General features: G+C 43.2%; 2 protein-coding genes across 6 annotated transcripts in view; one reads left to right on the top strand and one right to left on the bottom strand.

Annotated features, from left to right (window-relative positions):
- Nucleotides 1–547: 547 nt before the first annotated feature.
- LOC112224208 (mitogen-activated protein kinase 8-like) lies at nucleotides 548–14,549 on the top strand. 5 transcript variants are annotated; one of them, XM_042305934.1, is made up of 12 exons: nucleotides 548–781; nucleotides 4,480–4,660; nucleotides 5,080–5,209; nucleotides 5,554–5,612; nucleotides 6,099–6,237; nucleotides 6,341–6,506; nucleotides 7,102–7,173; nucleotides 8,905–9,087; nucleotides 9,538–9,662; nucleotides 10,250–10,313; nucleotides 10,896–10,973; nucleotides 11,299–14,549. In XM_042305934.1, exons 2-12 carry the CDS (start codon nucleotides 4,539–4,541, stop codon nucleotides 11,445–11,447), a joined length of 1,287 nt encoding a protein of 428 aa, XP_042161868.1. In that variant the 5' UTR covers nucleotides 548–781; nucleotides 4,480–4,538; the 3' UTR covers nucleotides 11,448–14,549. The 5 variants fall into 5 exon arrangements, with proteins under 5 accessions (XP_042161868.1, XP_042161867.1, XP_024243383.1 ...); XM_042305933.1 differs by having other exon boundaries at nucleotides 11,290–14,549; XM_024387615.2 differs by lacking the exon at nucleotides 7,102–7,173 and adding an exon at nucleotides 7,955–8,026 and having other exon boundaries at nucleotides 551–781.
- A 126-nt stretch (nucleotides 14,550–14,675) lies between these two features.
- LOC112224207 (rho GTPase-activating protein 22-like) overlaps nucleotides 14,676–20,890 on the bottom strand; it is a 32,982-nt gene continuing 26,767 nt past the window's right edge. Inside the window, exons 6-11 of the mRNA XM_042305936.1 lie at nucleotides 18,365–18,572; nucleotides 17,966–18,098; nucleotides 17,708–17,781; nucleotides 17,469–17,590; nucleotides 16,211–17,183; nucleotides 14,676–16,098 (exon numbers count right to left, since the gene is read on the bottom strand). Coding sequence (XP_042161870.1) covers nucleotides 15,876–16,098; nucleotides 16,211–17,183; nucleotides 17,469–17,590; nucleotides 17,708–17,781; nucleotides 17,966–18,098; nucleotides 18,365–18,572 — 1,733 coding nt within the window. The 3' untranslated portion in view covers nucleotides 14,676–15,875. The remainder of the gene's footprint in view (nucleotides 16,099–16,210; nucleotides 17,184–17,468; nucleotides 17,591–17,707; nucleotides 17,782–17,965; nucleotides 18,099–18,364; nucleotides 18,573–20,890) is intronic.

Below are 20,890 nucleotides of genomic sequence, written 5' to 3'. Positions count from 1 at the left end.
CAGTCACGTAGTCAGGTATTCTGCCACTGTGTACTCTCTGTTTATGGCCAAATAGAATTCTAGTTTGCACTGTTTTTTTGTAAATTACTTCCAATGTATAAAGCAATTATCTTTTTGTTTTCTCATGATTTGGTTGGGTCTTATTGTGTTGCTGTCCTGGAGCTCTGTGGGGTCTGTTTGTGTTTCTGAACAGAACCCCAGGAGCAGCTTGCTTAGGGGGCTCTTCTCCAGGTTAATACTCTGTAGGTGATGGCTTTGTTATGGAAGATTTCTCCCTCTCTCTCAATTCAAGGGCTTTATTGGCATGGGAAACATATCCCTCTATATTCTCTCTCTCTCTCGCTCTCAGTGCGTGTGTTTATTATGGCGAGATGAGAAGTAGAATGCCTAAATGCCTCTAATTTGTCATGCATAATGTTGCATACACTACAATCAGAGAATACCCGCGGGAGGTAGGCTATACAACACTGCAGGGCGTTGCGCTCTTGAATGTCACCCAGTTCTCATCCGCAACCGGAAAACATCGCAAGGTTTCGACGACATCGGTATGAAATAGCAGAAACTGTTTGTGTCACGGAAGCGCAAAGATTAGGTTACGTAGTACACATGTATTCTGTAGATCCAGGCCTGCCAGTGGAAGGAAACGCAGCGGACTCAGAGGTTGTCTTACTAACGAGGAAATATTATAAGATATTCAAACATTCTGCTGCATATTTAAACTGAAGACCAGAAACCGCGGTTTGACGGTTTTGGAATTACGAACGCGTTCTTTTGGAGTGAGGTGAGTTCCATATGAAACCTTTATAAGACATGTTATTGTTAGCAGTGGGGGAGGGTATTGTCACTGATGGGTCGCAAGGAACACAGAAATTACAATAAATAGCTGCAACCAGCTTGCTGGAACATATTGTCGAGTTTCGGCCTATAGGCCTATTGCAATTTTAAAGACGTGCACCGCCTTAAAAAAAATCTGTCTATTGGATACTTATTAATGCGCGATGAATTTAAACGCACACGGGACTCTATAAAACACGCTACATTGTAACAAGACTGTAACTACCTGCCGCGTTACGTTGTAACAACTACCTATCTCCGCAGCCGATACTGACAACATAAATGCCTTGGTTACATTTGACATGCTACATTTCTCAAATATGAAACACATGCCCACCATTCGGTAAAGAAATGGGCAATTGACAATTTGCCTACCACGGATTGAGGAGTATAAACTTATGTTCGCAGGTTTACCTATTCTGCTAGTGCGTCAAGTCGATGTCTATTAAACAAGTGAGAGATATAGCAGCAGCTTGTGTAAAATTGTAACACTTTTGATGGATGATGTCGTCAGTTTATCTGGATCGGATACATTTCATCCAATATACCTAAAACACTGCAGAATAATTAATCGACGGTGTTATGGGCAGGCAGCTGTCACATCGACACACCCGTCTATCGATAATAAGATCGCTATTAATACAATTAATATAATTATAACGATGGTAAATATGGTTAAATCACATCTTCCTTTGACTGTCTATCCATTCGGTTAACAACACTTGGGTAAAAGATTACTGTCGCATTTTGTTTTGAAAGATGTTGGACACCTTCATTGGCCATTCCAGCCTAAGGTGTGTCACAGAGGAATGCAGCCAGGGGTATTTGACAAATTGCTTCTAATTCTGACGTTGCTCGTTCTTGCGGTCAGTGGTGATGGGCTTCGGTGTCTTCATTAGCTGGAAAAGTAGGCTGGTGAAAACCACCGATAATGTGAGAAGTCATGCTAATTTCGGTTAGATGTAGACACCAGCTGGGCATTATGGCATGATGGAGAGACGTGGATTGTTATGCACTTCAGTTATTGCTGTGAATGAAATGGCCCCCATTTTTACTGAAATGCCCCAGACCACGAACTTGTGATTTAGAGCGAAACCTTGAAACGGCAACAGACGATGTAGCCTTCACCTGTGGGTGGGTGATGTTGTCCGCGACGACATGCTTCCCTCTTATCGCATATTCTCTCAGCTTCTCTCGGAGTCTCTGTGAGAGATGCGCTCTCTCTCTACCACTCATCTATCCGAGTGCCACATCTAAAGACGAAATGTCATAGATATACACCTTCTACTGCTCCGTGGCTCCTTCTTTTAGTAAACATTGTTGCATACAGCATGTGTTAGTGTTTTTATCCTGCCTGTTAGCTTTTCACAAACGAATTATGACGCAAATGCTCACATTTCCATTTATAATGTGAATCAAACTAGTGTCATTTATGTTGTTTTAATACAATGACACGCATACCATTCAATACAGTCCCTCTGTAGGTATCGTCATTCAGTTGTTTGCGCCGCCGTTCATTCTGCTCCAGAGTGCACGATTGCACGGAGCGATTTCACTTCCCTTTTGTGTCGGTAGATCATTTTGTTCAAGCTCCTCGAAACCCTTTTTTTTGTTGTCCGTCCATCTCATAGCACGGCTTCAGGCCGTTGACATGCCTTTCATCCGGGATGAACCCCCCCACCCCCCCGTGAATGCCCCTTCGTGTGAAGAGGAGGGGGAATGTGGCTGTGTAGGCCTATGGAGGTCAAGTAATGGTCTGTCGACTGTGCGGCCGTCAGCCAGTGGAAATGGGCCTACATTTGAGTAATGATTTTGTCTTGTAACTCCATATCAAATCCAGCGAACCCTCCTCTCTTTTTCTTTCCCTCTCTCTCTCTCTCTCTCTCTCTCTCTCTCTCTCTCTCTCTCTCTCTGTCTCTCTGTCTCTCTCTCTCTCTCTCTCTGTCTCTCTCTCTGTCTCCCTCTCTCTCTCTGTCTCTCTCTCTCTGTCTCTCTCTCTGTCTCTCTCTCTCTCCCTCTCTCTCTCTCTCTCTCTGCTTCACTCCTTCCTACTTATTTGCCTGAGCAATGAGTCTTAAATAAACATTTCTGCAGAGGCTCAAATGGGCATCAGATGGTGGTTCTAGTCACTCTCGATGTGATAGTTGTGAGATTTCTCTATTGGCTTGTGAGAAACTTTCCTAGCTCTGCCCCATATCTCAGCCAAACATGCAACTAAAGTGTTTGTTTTTTTAAGCTGCTCTATTTAAATGCTAGCAAAGAACTTCCACAAACCTCAGGAAAGGCCTTTTTTTAAGCCGAAGAGAAACGATGTACAGTGCCTTCGAACAAGTATTCAGACCCCTTGACTCTTTCCAAATTTTGTTAAGTTACAGCCTTATTCTAAAATGGATTAAATGTTTTTTTTCCCTCATCAATTTACACACATTAACCCATAATGATAAAGCAAAAACTGTTTTTCAAAAATATTTTTTTCTAATTTAAAATAAATAAATAATATTACATTTAAATAAGTATTCAGACTCTTTACTCAGTATTTGTTGAAGCACCTTTAGCTTTGAGTTGAGATAAGGCGGGGCTTTAGCTAGCAAAGACTTGTAGATGACCTGGAGCCAGTAGGTTTGGCGACGGATATGTAGTGATGGCCAGCCAACGAGAGCATACATGTCGCAGTGGTGGGTAGTATATGGGGCTTTGGTGATAAAATGGATGGCACTGTGATAGACTACATCCAGAGGCTTTGTTGCGAAATAGGAAGCCGATTCTGGATTTAATTTGGGATTGGAGATGCTTAATGTGAGTCTGGAAGGAGAGTTTACAGTCTAACCAGACACCTAGGTATTTGTAGTTGTCCACATATTCTAGGTCAGAACCGTCCAGAGTAGTGATGCTAGTCAGGTGGGAGAGTGCAGGCAGCAATTGGTTGAAGAGCATGCACTTAGTTTTACTAGCATTTAAAAGCAGTTGGAGGCCACGGAAGGAGTGTTGTATGGCATTGAAGCTCGTTTGGAGGTTTGTTAGCACAGTGTCCATAGAAGGGCCAGATGAATACAAAATGGTATCGTCTGCATAGAGGTGGATCAGAGAATCACCAGCAGCTAGAGCGGCATCATTGATATATCCAGAGAAAAGAGTTGGCCCGAGAATTGAACCCTGTGGCACCCCCATAGAGACTGCCAGAGGTCCGGACAACAGACCCTCCGATTTGACACGCTGAACTCTATCTGAGAAGTAGTTTGTGAGCCCGGCGAGGCAGTCATTTGAGAAGTCAAGGCTATTGAGTCTGCCGATAAGAATGAGGTGATTGACAGAGTCGAAAGCCTTGACCAGGTCGATGAAGATGGCTGCACAGTATTGCCTTTTATCGATAGCGTTTCTGATATCGTTTAGGACCATGAGCGTGGCTGTAACATAACAACATGTGGAAAAGGGGACAAAATCTAAATACTTCCAGAATGCACTGTAAATGATCCAAATGTCATTGCTTTTTACACTCAATGCAGCCTATGTCAATCAAATTCTCAATGCTGCCTTTGTCAATCAATCAAAAAAAAACTATGGCTTGGAATGTCCAGGTAATAAGCTGATGAAATGCTAGTACTTTTATTTGATTTATCTTCCTGTTGTCTTCTCCATCTTTCTTAGGTCTTGAGACAGAAGTTCCACTTGGATGCCCAAAATACACACTTTGTCCAGATTTCATCATGAATCGGAATAAGCGCGAAAAGGAGTTTTACAGTTTAGATGTCGGTGATTCCACGTTTACGGTTTTGAAGCGCTACCAGAATTTAAGACCCATCGGCTCCGGAGCACAAGGGATTGTCTGGTGAGTAGACGGAGCTGTGAATTAGACAGGAAAAGCGATGCGCTTTAGCCCAGTACTCATTATCAAGTGGCTATGTTAGAACTGCGTGTGTTACGTTGGAAATTAACATCATCTAACATAACCATTTGATAGCTTTCAAAAATAATAATGGCATTGGAAGTCAATGTGATATGTTATTAGCTGTTGCAGGTTGTTTGTATGCCATTGGTCCAGTATTAGGCTTCAATCACTTGAACCCCGTTATTGATATTGATCTAGGATGTGGGATAGTATGAACAACTCACATGCCTCCTAGTTAAAAAAATTTTTTTTTAAATCATATTTTATTAAAAAAAGGATAAAAGACATTGATGTTTGGCCATGCTTTCAGATTGCATCATGCAGTATGGACAAAACCTGTTCTCTTTTGTGTTTCCCAGCTCAGCGTATGACCACAACCTCGAACGCAATGTTGCAATTAAAAAACTCAGCCGCCCTTTCCAGAACCAGACCCATGCCAAAAGAGCTTACAGAGAACTGGTGCTCATGAAATGTGTCAACCATAAGAACGTAAGCTATTTTCACTCTCTCTCTCTCTCTCTCTCTCTCTGAACCTGCCATAGCAAAAAGGGGGTAGCGCAAAGTGGGAAAGGGGAGTTGTAAAAATGCCTCTCATTTTCACGACGGAGATCGTTCCAGAATGTTGCTATCCTCTTGTAGCTTTTACGCCAGCTCTTGACGTTTACGTTTTTTTCCAAATGTTCAATTGTCTATTCTCTGTAGCGTTATCTGTTTTTTAACCTGCTGTTTCAGTGCACCGTTATGCGGGGTGTGTTTGTCAGCACTGAATGCGGTGTCCCTCCATATGCTGCTCATAGAACCATGATGCACTGATGCGTTTTGTAACTCCACAGATTATTGGCTTGCTAAATGTATTCACGCCACAGAAGACACTGGAGGAGTTCCAAGATGTGTAAGTAACGTCGTCGTCGTCCTTGGTTTTATATCGTATATACTCAGTGTTCCCTGGTAGGCTGTAGTGCTGAAATGGCAGGAAGTATACACAAAAATTGTTTTGCGCAGTGTATGGTAGTTGGGGGTCGGGGTCCATTATGGGATAACGGATGGGTTAGTATGTTGCAGTGCATGGGACGAAATGTGATTTCATTCTCAGAGCGGAGGGAGGAACTGTGAGGATCTCTGTCTGCCTGATTGGAGCTAAAAATACAAATGAACAAATCATAGCCTGAGGGTATACGGACCGTTTTGCTATGACGGAGGAGGCAGCCTGTGTGTGTGTGTGTGTGTGTGTGTGTGTGTGAGAGAGACGTAATCTGTGTTTATTCTTGCATGTCCTTGGGTGTATCTGTGTGTGTTTGCCTGTGTATGCATATGTTTGTGAGAGTGTACGTGTCATCTCACCCACCCTTCTTTCCCTCTCCTCTGTATCCATCCTCAGTTATATTGTGATGGAGCTGATGGATGCCAACCTGTGCCAGGTGATCCAGATGGAGCTGGACCACGAGCGGCTGTCCTATCTGCTCTACCAGATGCTGTGTGGCATCAAGCACCTTCACGCCGCGGGCATCATACACAGGGTAGACACACAAACACGCACGCCTTGCCTCGCCTGACATTTCTAGAGAGTTGTCCACCCATCCCATCTCTCTAAACCATATCCCCTCCTGACCCCACCCTCAGGATCTGAAACCCAGCAACATTGTGGTTAAGTCGGACTGCACACTGAAGATCCTGGACTTCGGATTGGCCAGGACAGCAGCCACAGGCCTCCTGATGACCCCGTACGTGGTGACCCGCTACTACCGCGCCCCTGAAGTCATCTTGGGCATGGGTTACCAGGCCAATGGTGAGTGAGGGACCAATCATCAGAGCTGTGCGTGCTGCGGAACGCTGCCTGTCGCATGCTTGGCCCACAATGTCCTAACAACTACCCACCCTCACAGCCCCACCACCCTCCCGTGTCAGTGTCAGTGTCACAGTCTGAGGTGACGGTGGCATGCCTGGCTATGCATGGTGGGTTCCTTTTCCTCCTGTGTAGAGAGCCAGTGCACAGCAGATGTAGCGCTTGTGTTTTCTAAGAGGCGGTGCAGAGACGGTGCAGAGACGGTCCAGCTGGACTAGATGTCAGTGGGAATCCAGTCACGTGTGGATGCACAACGTTCACTTTAGTGCGCATGCCTTTAACAATGGACATTTTCCGCAACAATGTCTTATGTGCAGATGTGATTGGGGCTTGATGTCTCCGAATCATTGGACTCGGTTTGTTTTAGCGATGAAATTCAGTGCTCAAATACGGGGGGTGGGGTGTATTTAACTTCGACTTCTACTGCCTGGAAATATGGGCATCCCTGTACTCTTGACCAAAAAATGTCCCAAACGTTCCTGCTGACTTGTTGCTTTGCTTATTTTCTTCTCCTTCTTTCTATGCGACACACATCTAGTGGATATATGGGCTGTGGGCTGCATTATGGCAGAAATGGTTCGCCACAAAATCCTTTTTCCAGGAAGGGATTGTATCCTTGTGCTGCATGCAGCAGTTCAGTTCAGCATTTGAACGAGAGAAAAAAAAGCGCCGCCGAGTTTCTTTTTGAAGCCTTGCTCATTACAATGGATCGCAGAGATTCATGTCAAAGAGCAACTGTCGAAATTCCATCTCTCCTCTGAAATGCCTGACACCTCCTCACCCACTTCTACCCCCCCCTTCACTCTATCCCCCAAGCACCCATCACTGTAGCTTGAAGCACCTCTGACTCACACATCAAGCACCTGAAATAGAATGGTTTGCTCTTTTAATTTTGTACCAAGAAATGCAATTGCAAAAGATACCCTCTTACCTCATATTATTGTTTGATGGTCTTCTTCCAAGATAAACAGCCCGTTTGGTCCGAAAATATGAAATGGACACTCTCTTAACACAGGATATCTTATGTGCTGTATATGGTGGCCTGGTAGAGCTTTTGTCAATGATCTAAAATTGGCTTTTGTCTATTAAATTGATGGTATTCATTTACCCCACTGAGAGTCTTGAGGGTGGTGTGTAAGGCAGTTCTCTGGCCCTCTTCCACTTTGGTTCATAATATGCCAGAGAGTGAACCAGAGAGCCCACGCCGTCTCACGATGCACTGCTTAGTCGGACACTGACCGCGGTTTGACGTGAGAGTTTGCATGCGCTCATTTCCTTTGTTTGCATTCACACACATCACCTTGTCTGCGTCGTTAGTCGTTCCTTGTTTTGTTATTTTTCATTTTTGTTTCTGTTCTGCATGCTAATTTTATTGTCATTTCATTTTTCAGTTGATGTCTGGTCTATTGGCTGCATCATGGCAGAAATGGTCCGAGGTAGTGTGTTGTTCCCAGGCACAGATCGTATCCTTCCCTGGACCCTCATCGTCCCTCCATTGTGTGTGTGTGAAAGAGTGTGTGTGTTGTGGTGCTGAGACCGTCCTACTACTGCATACAAATTCATTTCCGTTGGGTACATGTGAATGGGTTTGTACCATAGAGATAGATCGAGGACTCAAGTGCCCAAAAGCCTGTTTCAGTATCGGCAGTGCCGTTGAGGACTTCCACCATTTTGAAGTAGTCAACTAGGTGGGACTTTCTATGGGTTAAGGAAGGATCACATAATTCCATCCAGGTCACCAGGAGGGATCAGCCAATTAATTACACTTGTGAGGAAACATTCTATAACTTCAGATGGAAGTAAATCACCAACCTTGGCTTATACCGGTTTAAATAACACTCTAGGTGGCAGTATGCACCCTTTCAGTTTGTTTGCCAACTCATACAACTAGTAGAAGAAGAACATTCACTATTTCAAAATTGAGATGGCCTCAATGGTGCTGCCCGTACTCTCACAGACTCCATAATGGGACCGATACCATGATGCGATGTCTATGGTTTGTACCTTTCGGAGGCCGTTTCAACTGAAGGGAAAACTGTTCTGATCACTTCACCTCATTATACAGTCCCACAACGAGGCTTTCGCTTCTGTTTTCAGTGTTTTGTGTGTCTGTCTCATGGGAGAAGATCAAACGGCTTTCCCTTGATTACTCAATCACAGTTGCTCAACAAAGGCAACAGTGAAAGAAATTAGCCTCCTCCATGTGTCCAGTGTCCATAACTCTCCACGACAACCGATTTTTTTTTTCTAACTACAAACCCAAAACTTTGTCAATTGTCCCCCTTGTGAAAAGCCTCTGAAAAGCCCTGTACAGCGTTTTTCTTACATGTTGGAACGTCAGATATTGATCAGTGGAACAAGGTGATCGAGCAGTTGGGGACTCCCAGTCAGGAGTTCCTGATGAAGCTCAACCAGTCGGTAAGGACCTACGTGGAGAACAGACCCCGCTACGCCGGGTTCACCTTTGAGAAGCTCTTCCCCGACGTCCTCTTCCCAGCCGACTCGGAGCACAACAAACTGAAAGGTAAGCGGGGAGAGCACACCCCACTGTGGGACACCCAGAGCATGAAAACTGCAGTATTGTGTGTCATTGTGAGGTGCCTGTTGTGAGATGCAAAATGTCTCCTACATGTTTGTAATACTAAAATATTCTGAATCTATAGACAGTTATTTGCTGAGTATAAGTACATTACGTGCCTAACACTTTCTCTGATATATGCTAACTAATAGAGTCCGACTTACTTATGTGATCAATTGTTAATTCCACAGAAAGTAGTCAAGTTAGATGATGATGATGATTAATGCAGTCTTTTATGTAGTGGTTTGAGGCCTTACTCTCTGCTTTGATTCTGATCATGTTTGACTAAGGGACTCTATTCTGGCACACTACACTAATTTATCAGCACAGTGAATGTCAGCCGAGTCGACTTTGTCCATGCCATTAATTTCTCTATTTTTCTTAATTGCCTCGCAGCAAGTCAAGCCAGAGACCTATTATCAAAGATGTTGGTAATAGATGCATCCAAACGGATCTCTGTGAGCGAGGCTCTCCAGCACCCCTACATCAACGTGTGGTATGATCCAACTGAAGTGGAGGCGGTAAGCACTTACTTGCTCATTATGTGGGCGTGTAGGGGTGGTTCTTGTGTTGTCTACTCTTATGTTAGATAATAACATGACTCTTCAGGTCTACTCTGTGTGTGTCTTAATGTGTGTGCATGCTTCTAAAAAACACATTTAGTTGTGGTTCACAGTAAGAGTGACCATGAAAGCCCTGTGAGTTTGCCTGCCTGCCAAAGGCTTAGGCCACATCAGATGATAAACGTCTCTGACTGTTTATCAGGCCGTCGCTGAAAGCAGGTGCTCTGGATTTGACTTCCATTGACAGGCAGGTTGTCATCACAGAGATTGCACTTGGATGTGTCAGCCTGTTTTTCCTTCAGTCACGAAATCTCCACCTCGGCTAACGTGCAGTGTGTGGGTGAAGAATGAGACGTTGCACTCCCCTCAGTCATTCACCAGTTCCTCAAAACGGGAGAAAAAAAATTGGCCTTGAGACGTGTAGATTTGGCAGCAGTGCGGCAGCGCCTTGCACATATTTGAATGTGACTCAGCCAAGTGAAGAGAAGGTCATCAGTCGCCGTGTCACCCCACTTACAGTATGCTCTGTCCTGTTCCTGTTGCAGCCCCCACCGTTGATCACTGACAAGCAGCTGGATGAGAGGGAACACACAGTGGAGGAGTGGAAAGGTACAGTAGAGAGAGCGAAGCCATTTTGCTTACCCATGCTTTGACGCATACACCGAGCACTTTTAAATGTTTGCACTATGTTACATTACAAGTGCACATTACTCTACTAAGAATCTACATCTCACGATATACTTGTGGGACATTTAATATGAATATTTGAGTGTTATGAAGGTTTTTCTCCTTTGTGTGTGTGTCTGTTTGTCCAGCAAATCCCTGTCTAAAGCGTGTGGTGTGTCCTGTGCCTTCCTCCCTGTCTAATCTAAACCTGGTCTGATGATTTTTGACAGAGCCCTGTTTAACAGAGCCCTGTTTATTGATTATTCTCAAGTGTCGACTCCGTGTCACACCATGCTTGCTGTGTTGCGGTCTGTCATGCTCTTCTTAGGTTTATGTCTCTTGTCTAAGGTTGCAAAATTCCCCAACTTTCCCAAAATTCCCAGATTTTCCAAAATCCCGGATTCCCAGATTTCCTCCTTATTCCCTCCTGAATCCGGAATTCTGGAAAACCTGAGCGTTTTGGTGAAGCTATCGGAAGTCGCTACTGTACTTGCTCTCTTTACCAAATGCTGTGTTCCATCACAGATTTGATATACATGGAGGTCCAGGACTGGGAGGAGAGAACGAAGAATGGAGTGATCCGGGGACAGCCAGCGTCTTTAGGTTAGTTTAGAGCGTTGTCTCTATGGGGAATGAGCACTCCCGCCCTGATTATAGCTTATAACTCTGGCCCAGCGTTTTTCCTGGTCAGGTCCCGTGGTCAGGAAAAACTGGTCCTAGTGCACTGTGGTAGGAACAAATTGAGACGGGCACTGTCTCTGCCCATAATCGGCTTCTGCTCCAGATCCGACTTGAAGGACCATGTTCATTTCTTCAAGAAACGTTCCTCTTTTTCTCTCTGCTGAAATGTCATAGCCTAACCAGAAGTAATTTGTGGTTCAAGTCTGACTTGATGCCCCTTCTATGTTTCTCCATACATGTAGCACAGGTGCAGCAGTGAGCAGCGGCTCCCAGCAGGACCCTTCTGTATCGTCCTCGTCCGTCAACGATGTGTCCACCGACCCCACCCTGGCTTCCGACACGGACAGCAGCCTGGAGACAGCCTCTAACACGGACCCACTGGGCTGCTGCAGATGACTATCACCCTGCCCTGGGCCCTGTCCCACCGGTCCCTCCGCTTGTCTTCAATGGTGTAGAGTTTAGGCCAGTTTCACCTTTTTTTAAATGATTTTTTTAATCCTTTATAATTTTCCCCGAAAACTACTGCTACAGAGTTATTTGAGTTATTTTCTTTTTGAGTCCAGGCTGTAATTTATTGTGGCATATCAATATTTTTTTAACCTGAGAATGACTTCACTACGCTGTGGTTTCGACCGCTGGTGAGAATTTGAGAACATCTGTAAAAGCTTTATCAAAGCTTTTTTAGTTTGTTTTTAGTTTCATCAACTTTTATTTCAAGATACTGCTATTTCAACTGGCCATATTGATGTTGAATGAGTTTGTACAGATTTTATGGTAAATATATTTTTTTCAATTTTAGTTTGCAGTAAGCCATTTCAACTATCATTTAATTGATGTCTAATTTTAGTACTCCCCTTCAGAATAGTAATATTACTTTGCCTATTTCATATGGGATTTTGTGTTTTATTGCGTATATCCATTGGATTGAATTTCGAGAAACTTTAGAACTGTTTTCCTCTTGTGAGTCACTACTTCCTTGTAAAAAAAAAACAAGTTGATGAAACAGCTTTCTTTTTTTTCTCTTTGTTCTTTGTTAGTTTAGTCTTAAAATATCTCAAAATGCTGTTTGATTCCTGAACCATTTTCCTTTTGGTAAGAGAAGAAATGTTGTGTTTCTTCTTTTCAGTAAAAAAGTTTGCCTGAATTTTCTTTTCACATTTTATGGGTATTCCAGTATATGATCAAAAGGAGGCCGATAGGTCCAGACAGGAAACAGCTCAGAAGATCATTCAAATTTTTGTCACGAGAGCTGAAGGCACTTCTTCCTCTGCTCTGGTCAGTTATTCACCAGTGGTTCTTTTCTCCAGGTGGCTTTTGCTTTGACAGTGGGGTTATGTTAAACACTAGGACAGAGAAAGATGGCAGTGGCACTACTGTACAGGTGTATGCTGAGAAGCTTTGTGAGAAATGGGATGTGACTAGTTAGAACACACGACTTGTGAGGAGTCCTATGAAGACTGTGCTTCGGTTCAGTCCAAACATGGACGTAGAGAGGGCTTGTGTATGTGGTGATGCTGATTGTCTTCGGAGGGATGGAGATTTTGCAGGCTGCAAGCGCAAAAACAAACGATATACCCCCCAAAAAATTGGATCTCATTTTATTCATGTAATATCAATGTACCTTAATGATTTTGTCTTTACGGTTGCCAACGTGCTACATATTGAACATTTCAGATTGGGAAAATGATGAGTGTAATAAGATGAGTCTCAGAGAAGGTATTAGTTAAGCCCTTTGCAGAAGGTGTATGCATGTGTGCACTAAATCTATTTCACACTAAGCTTAGTACAGTACTTCACAAAATAATTACTGAACCACCACGAAATCCAAGGTAGTCAATGATTCTGAACTGTATGCAATAATAGTGTCCCTCCAGTGTATTTTTTAAAATGATTTTGCTTTTAAAAGGGAAAAGTGCCTGTAGTTTGTCAATCGTTCATTCCTGAGTATCTAGGAAGAGGAGTAGTCATCATGGTGTGTATACTGTAGGTCATTAATGGTTTCTGATAAGGACTATAGTAGTTTCCACAAATAAGTCAATCACATTTTGAGGCCGTTATCAAAAAATGCACTGTATATTTTTCTACGGCATCGGTATGACCCTGAAGTTGGAGACTACATTCTGTCAAGCGGATGATGTATGCTTTAGAATATTTTAGCACATAATATACATTTGAAATAGTTTCAGAAAGGGGCAGTTTTAGGTAGGTCTTTCATCAAAGTAATTAAAAAAAAAAAACATTTTTAAAAATATAACAATCACTGGTAGGCATGTGCGGTTTGCGGCTTTACTTTGCATAATGAGAATGTGCTTGATGATTTTAGAAGGGAAGATTTCTTTTGCCTAATTTCCTCGGTTTTATATTAAACCAAATGTATTTGCGCTGAATGGTAACTATGGCTGTGGCAGTGTAGATGTTATGTGGTGGTGTTGAATAATTCCTGTCCTAAATAGAGTCATTTCAGAATGTAAAATGTAACCTCATGGATTATTTGGCAACATGACGGAAGGGGAAGCAGAATGACAGCCAATGAGATCTATCCACTATTATAGAAGCTGTGTTATAACACAAGAACATAATTAACCAAGACGAGATATTTTTTTATTTTGTTATTTTGAAGTGGTCTTAATTTTGTTAGCCCAGCATTATTGGAGATACATTTGGAATTTGTAGACTTTCTTTTGATTTTGTATCACATCTCTTGGGGGGAAAAAAAGTATCATCATGATTTGAAAGTAGGCTTTGATGAACTACCTCACTAAATTTCAATACGTTCTTGTATAACTTAGTTGCCCACATGATTAGCTATTGAAGACATGTGAATACAGATTCCGTTATTTATTTATTTGAAAGTGTACTATTGTCAATGTTAGGAAACTTCTAGTTTTGTACATTATGAATACTTCACCTAGAAGTAAAGATAATTGTTTATGTACATTTCCTTTAAAAAAAAAAAAAAACTTTTTTTTTACAGTTCATGTGCAATACCTTCCGCAAAATGTGCTAGGAGTAAACTAAGTGATGGGTCTAGCGCATGTTAGTTTGTATGTTTCTGAAGGTAGAGAAATGTTTGGTACTGTCAATCCATGTTTTCCTTTTTTTTAATGAATTAGGATGATTCTCTATGACTTTAATCTAGTCATGTTACGTAATCGGTCCTATACCAGTCCAATCTGTGGCCAGAGGGAGCAGAGAGAGGGGAGTACATCATGCGTGGCCAATAGATTTTGATCGGTAAGGCCAAATAACGGTAAATAAAAGTTTTAAAAAGATAAGTAATACCTAAAAACAAAGTCATATGTATGGTGCTGGTTTGTTATGTTTGCTAGTGATGCCAGCCATGCAAGTAGTTAAGAATTCTTGGCTCTGTGTGTCTTGGACCACAGCCAATGAACAGTGCACTACTCGAATAAATGCATTGGGATCTGATGATACCCCCCCACAAAAAAAAATAATAATAAATATGTACTGCAAATAAAATAAACACAATTTGAGTCATGCATTTGCAGGTTGTTTTTGTACATGATCTTCAGATTTTGTATAATTTGGTGGTACAATGAGTACACACCAAGTGCTAAGTGTAAGATGAACTGAACACAAGCATGCTGACCCATACAGCATCACTCACAAAATGACACCGGTCATCTTTATTTGCTCATATTGCCATAATGCCATTCATTACAAGTGTGTAGATTCATAATAAATAAGCACCTTCAAATCTTAATCAAAGACTATAAATATTTAACCTAAGTTTACGTTTGAGGAGAATATAAACAATAGACTCTTGTCTAAATCAGTCCAAGTCTTTCAGAACACCACCTTGTAAACGTAAGCATAGGAACAGCATATGAAAGGGGTCATCAGATAACATTAGTCATGTGATTCTTGTATGAAATGCAAAAAGAACACAAAAAATACAGTCACATTGCCTTGAAACTAATACACATTGTCACAATATTAAAACACGATTATAGGGGACTTCAGGAACCAGATCATGTTTCGTGTTCAGGCCTCCAGACATGTCTAAACAGTAGCAGTAATCATTTGCTGAAAATGGGGATTCTAGCAACAGTTTCACCACATGCAACGCTCGCATAAGAATTATCTGGGGGAATGTATATAATTGTTACGCGTTCAAATCTATATCAATAATTAATTCACACTCAATTTTACAGGGCTGGCTTGATCAACAACACATTACATTCACTGAAGCATACAGTACATTCTGTTTCAACATTTTCATTCAATGAACTATTGGCACCTTACTGCAAGTAACTCTGGGGATAGTTGATAAATTAAGGTTAAGCAATACATGAACCATTTGGACAAGCACACACCGTTTTCTTTTTTCAATTCTAAAAGTCCCTGAAGGCACAGCCGGTATACCTTTGAATTGTTTCTTTGAGGGCAGTGGTCAGCTTCATGTGCCCCAAACCGTCATGGCGGCTTCAACACTGGACCTTATAAGCAGAGTATTTGGTATTGTTGTATTTGCACACTGTGTACTGTAGTAGGCAGCATATGATTAACAAAGCCGTGATTATTGTACAGTCATAATGATAGTAGTTGACCCATTTGTTTTACATTAAAGGTATACGGACAGAGTTGACCAGAGTAAAACCAAGGACCGAGGCTTTGTCACCAGATAGATACTCATGGTAGTCATAGGCACACTTAGAGGCCTGAGGAAAGATAGAGATGCAGCTGCCTGCGTTGGACAACATGCATTATTATTCATTGAGACTATGTACCTCTTAGTCTCCTTTGCCAGACTCATGGCACTCGGCTGCGGGAAGAGACTATAGAAGTCTATGACCAGGGCTATTAAATGTTGCTGGTCCTTGCTCCCAGAGTCAGGTCTCCCAGAGTGGAGAAGAAGTCCTCCATTTCCCTCTCCAGGAGCCGGTTCCTGTTCTCTGCATCGTGACGGCCTCGGTCTGAGTTGCGGAGCTTGATCTCCAGCATGCGCTGCTTCTTCCTCTCCTGCTCCATCTCCTGCTCCAGGCGCTCCATCTGAGCGCACAGAGCAGCACTCGACTCCTCCAGCCTGCAGGGGGTACATACGTAGGTTGATTTACACAACTGTAGAGCCGGCTCTCCTCAATACCTGCAAGTAACCCGAGTAAGATTGTTGACTGATTTGCAGCCTGCAGACTTACTTTTTGATGATGGTCTCATAGGCCACCTTCTGTTTCCTCAGCTCATCCTTCAGACCCTCCACCATGGTGGTAAGTACTTTGGAGCCTCCGTCAAGGTCTTCCGGCGTCAAGATGGACGGCACCAATATATTGGCTATGGTGTTCCCATTGTCACTGCAGCCTGCACTGCTAACACACAGCTCCATGGCTTCACTACTGTCATGTTCTTGCTCTGAGACCCTATCTCCAACTCTCTCCTCCTCCCGGCCTCCCATCTGGCCCTGGTGCTGGGGTAAGGCTAGCTCCTGCCACTGGCACTCCCCTGGACCCTTCCCGTTACCACAGTTAGGCCCTGAGGGCTCGCTGCCTGAGTCAGGTGCGGCGATTTCACAGGAGGAGGTGGACCAAGGCGTGCTGGCTACGCTAGGGACACTGCCCATGCTGGAGGAAGAGGTGACGTTGTCATAGGTGGACAGTCTCTGGGAAGAGCTGGTGGAGTCCCTGACACGCTCCCCCGAGGTGGTGCGCCTGTGGCTCCTCAGAGAGGACAGCCCGTTCATCAGCCAGTTTCCACTATAGGATGCGCCGACGTCAGCTGCGCAAACAGCCGGCTTGGCCTGAGGAGGGGGCCGCTGCGTGGAGGAGCCCTTGAAGGAGTACTTCCAGGAGGGAACATTCTTGGTCTGCTTGCTGGGGCTGACCACCGTCTCCCCCTTCCCTGAAGGAGCGAGTCTGAGTGGAGGGGTGGTGGCGGCGCAGAGTTTAGCATCCAGAGAAGAGGCGCTGCTGCAGGCGAGGTCCTCATTGGGGTTGGTGGGACAGCTCTGGAGGTCCTCCTCAGAAATCCAGCCACCGATGCTGTGCTGCTGGAGCTGTTGGCCTTGGAGGGTCACCTCTGACTGGGGAACAGGGACCTCCAGCTCCCCCCTCCCCGAATACAGACGTTTATGCTCACTGATCAGTACGGTCATGAGGCTCTGGACTAGGGAGGTCCCTTTACAGGAAACAATAAAAAGGTATAAGGAACCATACTGTACAATACTGTTCTACTTTGGATTAGTATATGTTTTGTGAACCGGACATAGAGTAGATGAGTCATGAATAGATAGCATGCAATAGTAAAGTGTTTCGGTACTCTACTTTCCATAAACTGATGTACCGTATCTACTCTGAATCCTACTTCCCAACCATTTGAATGAAAAAATATCCAGAAAGTCTCAGATGATTAATACAGTGCCTGTTAACATCAGTAGGATAAAAAATGAATGAGTGTTCGTACCTTCCATAATTACCACTGGGTCCTCCATTTTAGGCCGGAGGATGTTTGGTCCAAATACAGTGGCCAGGTTCTGTACACTCATCTTATTTTTGATTGCGTGAGACTGGACCTCATCAAGAAACCTTTAAAGAAAGGCACGGCACAGCGGAACAGAATTAGAAAGATATGAAAATGTGACTGTGATAAAATAAGATAACTGTGATCTTCTAAGGACGGGAGTTGGATGTTTGTCGACATACTTGCATATGTACTTCAGGAGATTGTAGTTGGCTGGAGGAAGATTGCTCACTTGCTTTCCCAGCTCTTGTACACCCTAAAAAGATAAGACGAGAACCTGAGAATGACATACAGTATCTCAACAGCTCTTGTTTCTTCACATAGACATAATGTACTTGAACACTGTTTTTTATCCAATGACAGAGCAGTTTGGCTCTTTGGCTTCAGTCATAGTGTGAGTACTAACATGACAAGAACTAGTGTAGAAAAGTGTTTCTTACCACCTCCGCGTCTTTGGCCAGCAGCTGAGCACAGGCGAGGAAGTCCTCATACTTGGAGAAAGGGACGACAGGCTCAGGCAGTTCACGGAGGTAGAGCTTCAGCAGGGACGCCACTGTGTGGACGTCAGTGTTACTGCAACGGGGCACGAAATAGTTATCTAAAGTTGCCTTACTAACTATGAATCACAATATCCAAATGCTAAAGGCCTAGTGGCCTAGTATTGTAGTGGAAGGATTTAGCGTAGGATATACAGTATGTAGGCGTACTGTGTATACACTATCACAGCTATCGTCAATAATTGACCACCACTACCTCTACCACCACTTCTACTTTCAGATGAACAAATCAGCATTTATTTTGTATTCAATAACAGGAAATGTAGATGACCTTTCATCTACCTGTCAAATAGAGGCTTATCCCCACAGTCAAAGGCTTCCTGTAGATCCTTTACCAGGTTAGTCTGCCCTGACATCCGAAAGAGACCCTCCTCATCCAGACCTCGTTCCCTTATGAAGTCCACACACTGCTCCACCAGAAGAGGTGCCAGGCGATGGCCAAATTTCTTTTCATACTGGACTGTGTCCTCTAAACTCTGGCCAAATATCCCTGCAGGCAAGAAAAATGTATTACATACTCTATTTCAGTATTAAATAATGGTTGTCATTCATTACCATAATAAAATGCCAAACCAATGGAAAGCTATGTTCAGGAATACCAAAATGCAGCATCTCAACATTCAGTCGTTGGATGAACAAGTAAACACAAAATGCAAATCAAAATATAGCTGCAAGCAGCAATGAATGGGGTTCACAAGATGACAGAAAGGAGATCAGTTGGATAACAAAGCAAGCACTCTATCATGTGGGAACGTTGTTCCTTTATGTGCAATAAGTGAAAGCATTACCATGTTTATCTCTCAAAACCACAAAGATGACGCAAGTGAAGTTTAGTCTAGTGTTGTATCTTTGAATTCAGCAGGTAATCCTTCTTAAAGACATTACTTAATTTATTGAGTTCATAAACCAATTCTGGGATTAATTTGACTAATGGTTTATGTTAAGATTTGGGAAATGTTTTCAACTTTCAACGTTCAAAATGTTGTATCAAGACTGGCCCAAATATTGTTTATTAATAACTTTTCATGTTCAATAGTATATACAATACTATTATATTCTTTCACTGTAATAGCTACTGTAAATTGGACAGTGCAGTTAGATTAACAAGAATTTCAATATCAGATATGTCTATGTCCTGGGAAATTTTCTTGTTACTTACAACCTCATGCTAATCGCATTAGCCTACGTTAGCTCAACAGTCCTGTGGAAAGGACACCAATCCCGAAGAAGTTGAGTATCGACACATAGCGAATCAAAGGAGTTGGAGGTTCATTTCAAAAACTCTAGTCTGTGCTCCACTTTGTGGAGGAATTGAGGTACTTGGAATGGGCCAATACAGAAAATACCCATAGGTCTCACCTACCGTATATAATCTTGCTGTTATCAGCAATTTCTTGTATATCCTCCCAATGTAGGTCATCTTGACATTAATTAGATATGGGCTAAAGAAGTTCTCTTCGTCATTGCATGCTCCTTCCAAAATGTAATGTATGAAGCCACAAGTAGCCTACTGACTACACAGGAGGTTGGTGGCACCTTGGGGAGGACGGGCTCGTGGTAAAGGCTGGAGCGGAATCCGTGGAAAGGAATAAATACATCAAACACATGGTTGGAGATTCCTTTAGATGGTTCCTGGAGATTCCTTTAGATGTTCTTCAAATTGAAACTGTGGAGGAACCCCTATAAGTTCTTCAAAGAACCCCCTTTTAATGGATCCTCAAAGAACCTTTGGGGTTCATTTTTGAGCTACCCCCCCCTCCCATGTAATTATTATTATTATGAATAATAGCAATACGCATAACAATTACATCAATAACACAATATTTTAGTTCTCAGTGTTTATTAAGATTTTAGTGGCAAAGCAGAATTTAAAAAATCCAACTCCCAGCAGAACCCCAAGTCCAATGGGTATATCCTCTGGCGTATTGATGTTCTGCGTATCCACAGCCAGAATTATTTTGCAGGGCATTTTCAATGCCAAGAACCCTAAGGTTCTTCAAAAAAAACATTGAGGATCTTAGAACAACCCTCATTTTTAGAATGTATGATATGGAGCATGGATGTCAGTTAGACATGCTGTGATCCTTCTATTTTGAACATCCTCTGTGTGACGTAATATCTGGATATCCAGCTGCCTCCACACACCCTCGCCTATATTTCATGAAGTGCTTTGAGAGGCTGGTTATGGCACACATCAACTCCATCATCCCAGACACCCTAGACCCACTCCAATTTTCATACCGCCCCAACAGATCCATAGACAACCCAATCTGAATTGCACTCCACACTGCCTTCACACAACTAGATAAGAGCAACAACTACGTGAGAATACTGTTCATTGACTGAAGCTCAATGTTCAACACCATTGTCCCCTCCAAGCTCGTCACCAAGCTTAGGGACCCTGGGACTGAACATCTCCTTCTGCAACTGGATCCTGGACTTCCTGAAGGGAACATCACCTCGGTCACGCTGACTCTCAACACAGGGGTGTGTGCTTAGTCCCCTCCTGTACTCCCTGTGTATCCACGACTCCAACACCATCATCAAGTTTGCTGATGACACGATGGCGGTAGGCCTGATCACCGGCGACGATGAGACAGCCTACAGGGAGGAGGTCAGTGACCTGGCACTGTGTTGCCAGAACAACAACCTCTCCCTCAATGTAGGTAAGACCAAGGAGCTGATCGTGGACTACAGAAAACAGGGGGGAGCACGCCCCCATCCACATCGATGGGGCTGCAGTGGATCGGGTTGAAGCTCCAAGTTCCTCAGTGTCCAAATCACTAAGGACTTAAAATGTTACACACA

Source organism: Oncorhynchus tshawytscha, linkage group LG25 (assembly GCF_018296145.1).
Source record: "Oncorhynchus tshawytscha isolate Ot180627B linkage group LG25, Otsh_v2.0, whole genome shotgun sequence".
Lineage (NCBI taxonomy): Eukaryota > Metazoa > Chordata > Actinopteri > Salmoniformes > Salmonidae > Oncorhynchus > Oncorhynchus tshawytscha.
Note: the sequence above shows the minus strand (reverse complement) of the source record. Positions and strands in the feature narration are given on the sequence as shown.

What these genes read in the sequence shown, in the direction of transcription:
- LOC112224208 (XM_042305933.1), top strand. Translation starts at nt 4,539, where the DNA reads ATGAATCGGAATAAGCGCGAAAAGGAGTTTTACAGTTTAGATGTCGGT. An exon ending in GGAGCACAACAAACTGAAAG is followed by an intron (nt 9,088 to 9,537) that starts GTAAGCGGGGAG and finishes ATTGCCTCGCAG; the next exon opens with CAAGTCAAGCCAGAGACCTA. An exon ending in CACAGTGGAGGAGTGGAAAG is followed by an intron (nt 10,314 to 10,895) that starts GTACAGTAGAGA and finishes GTTCCATCACAG; the next exon opens with ATTTGATATACATGGAGGTC.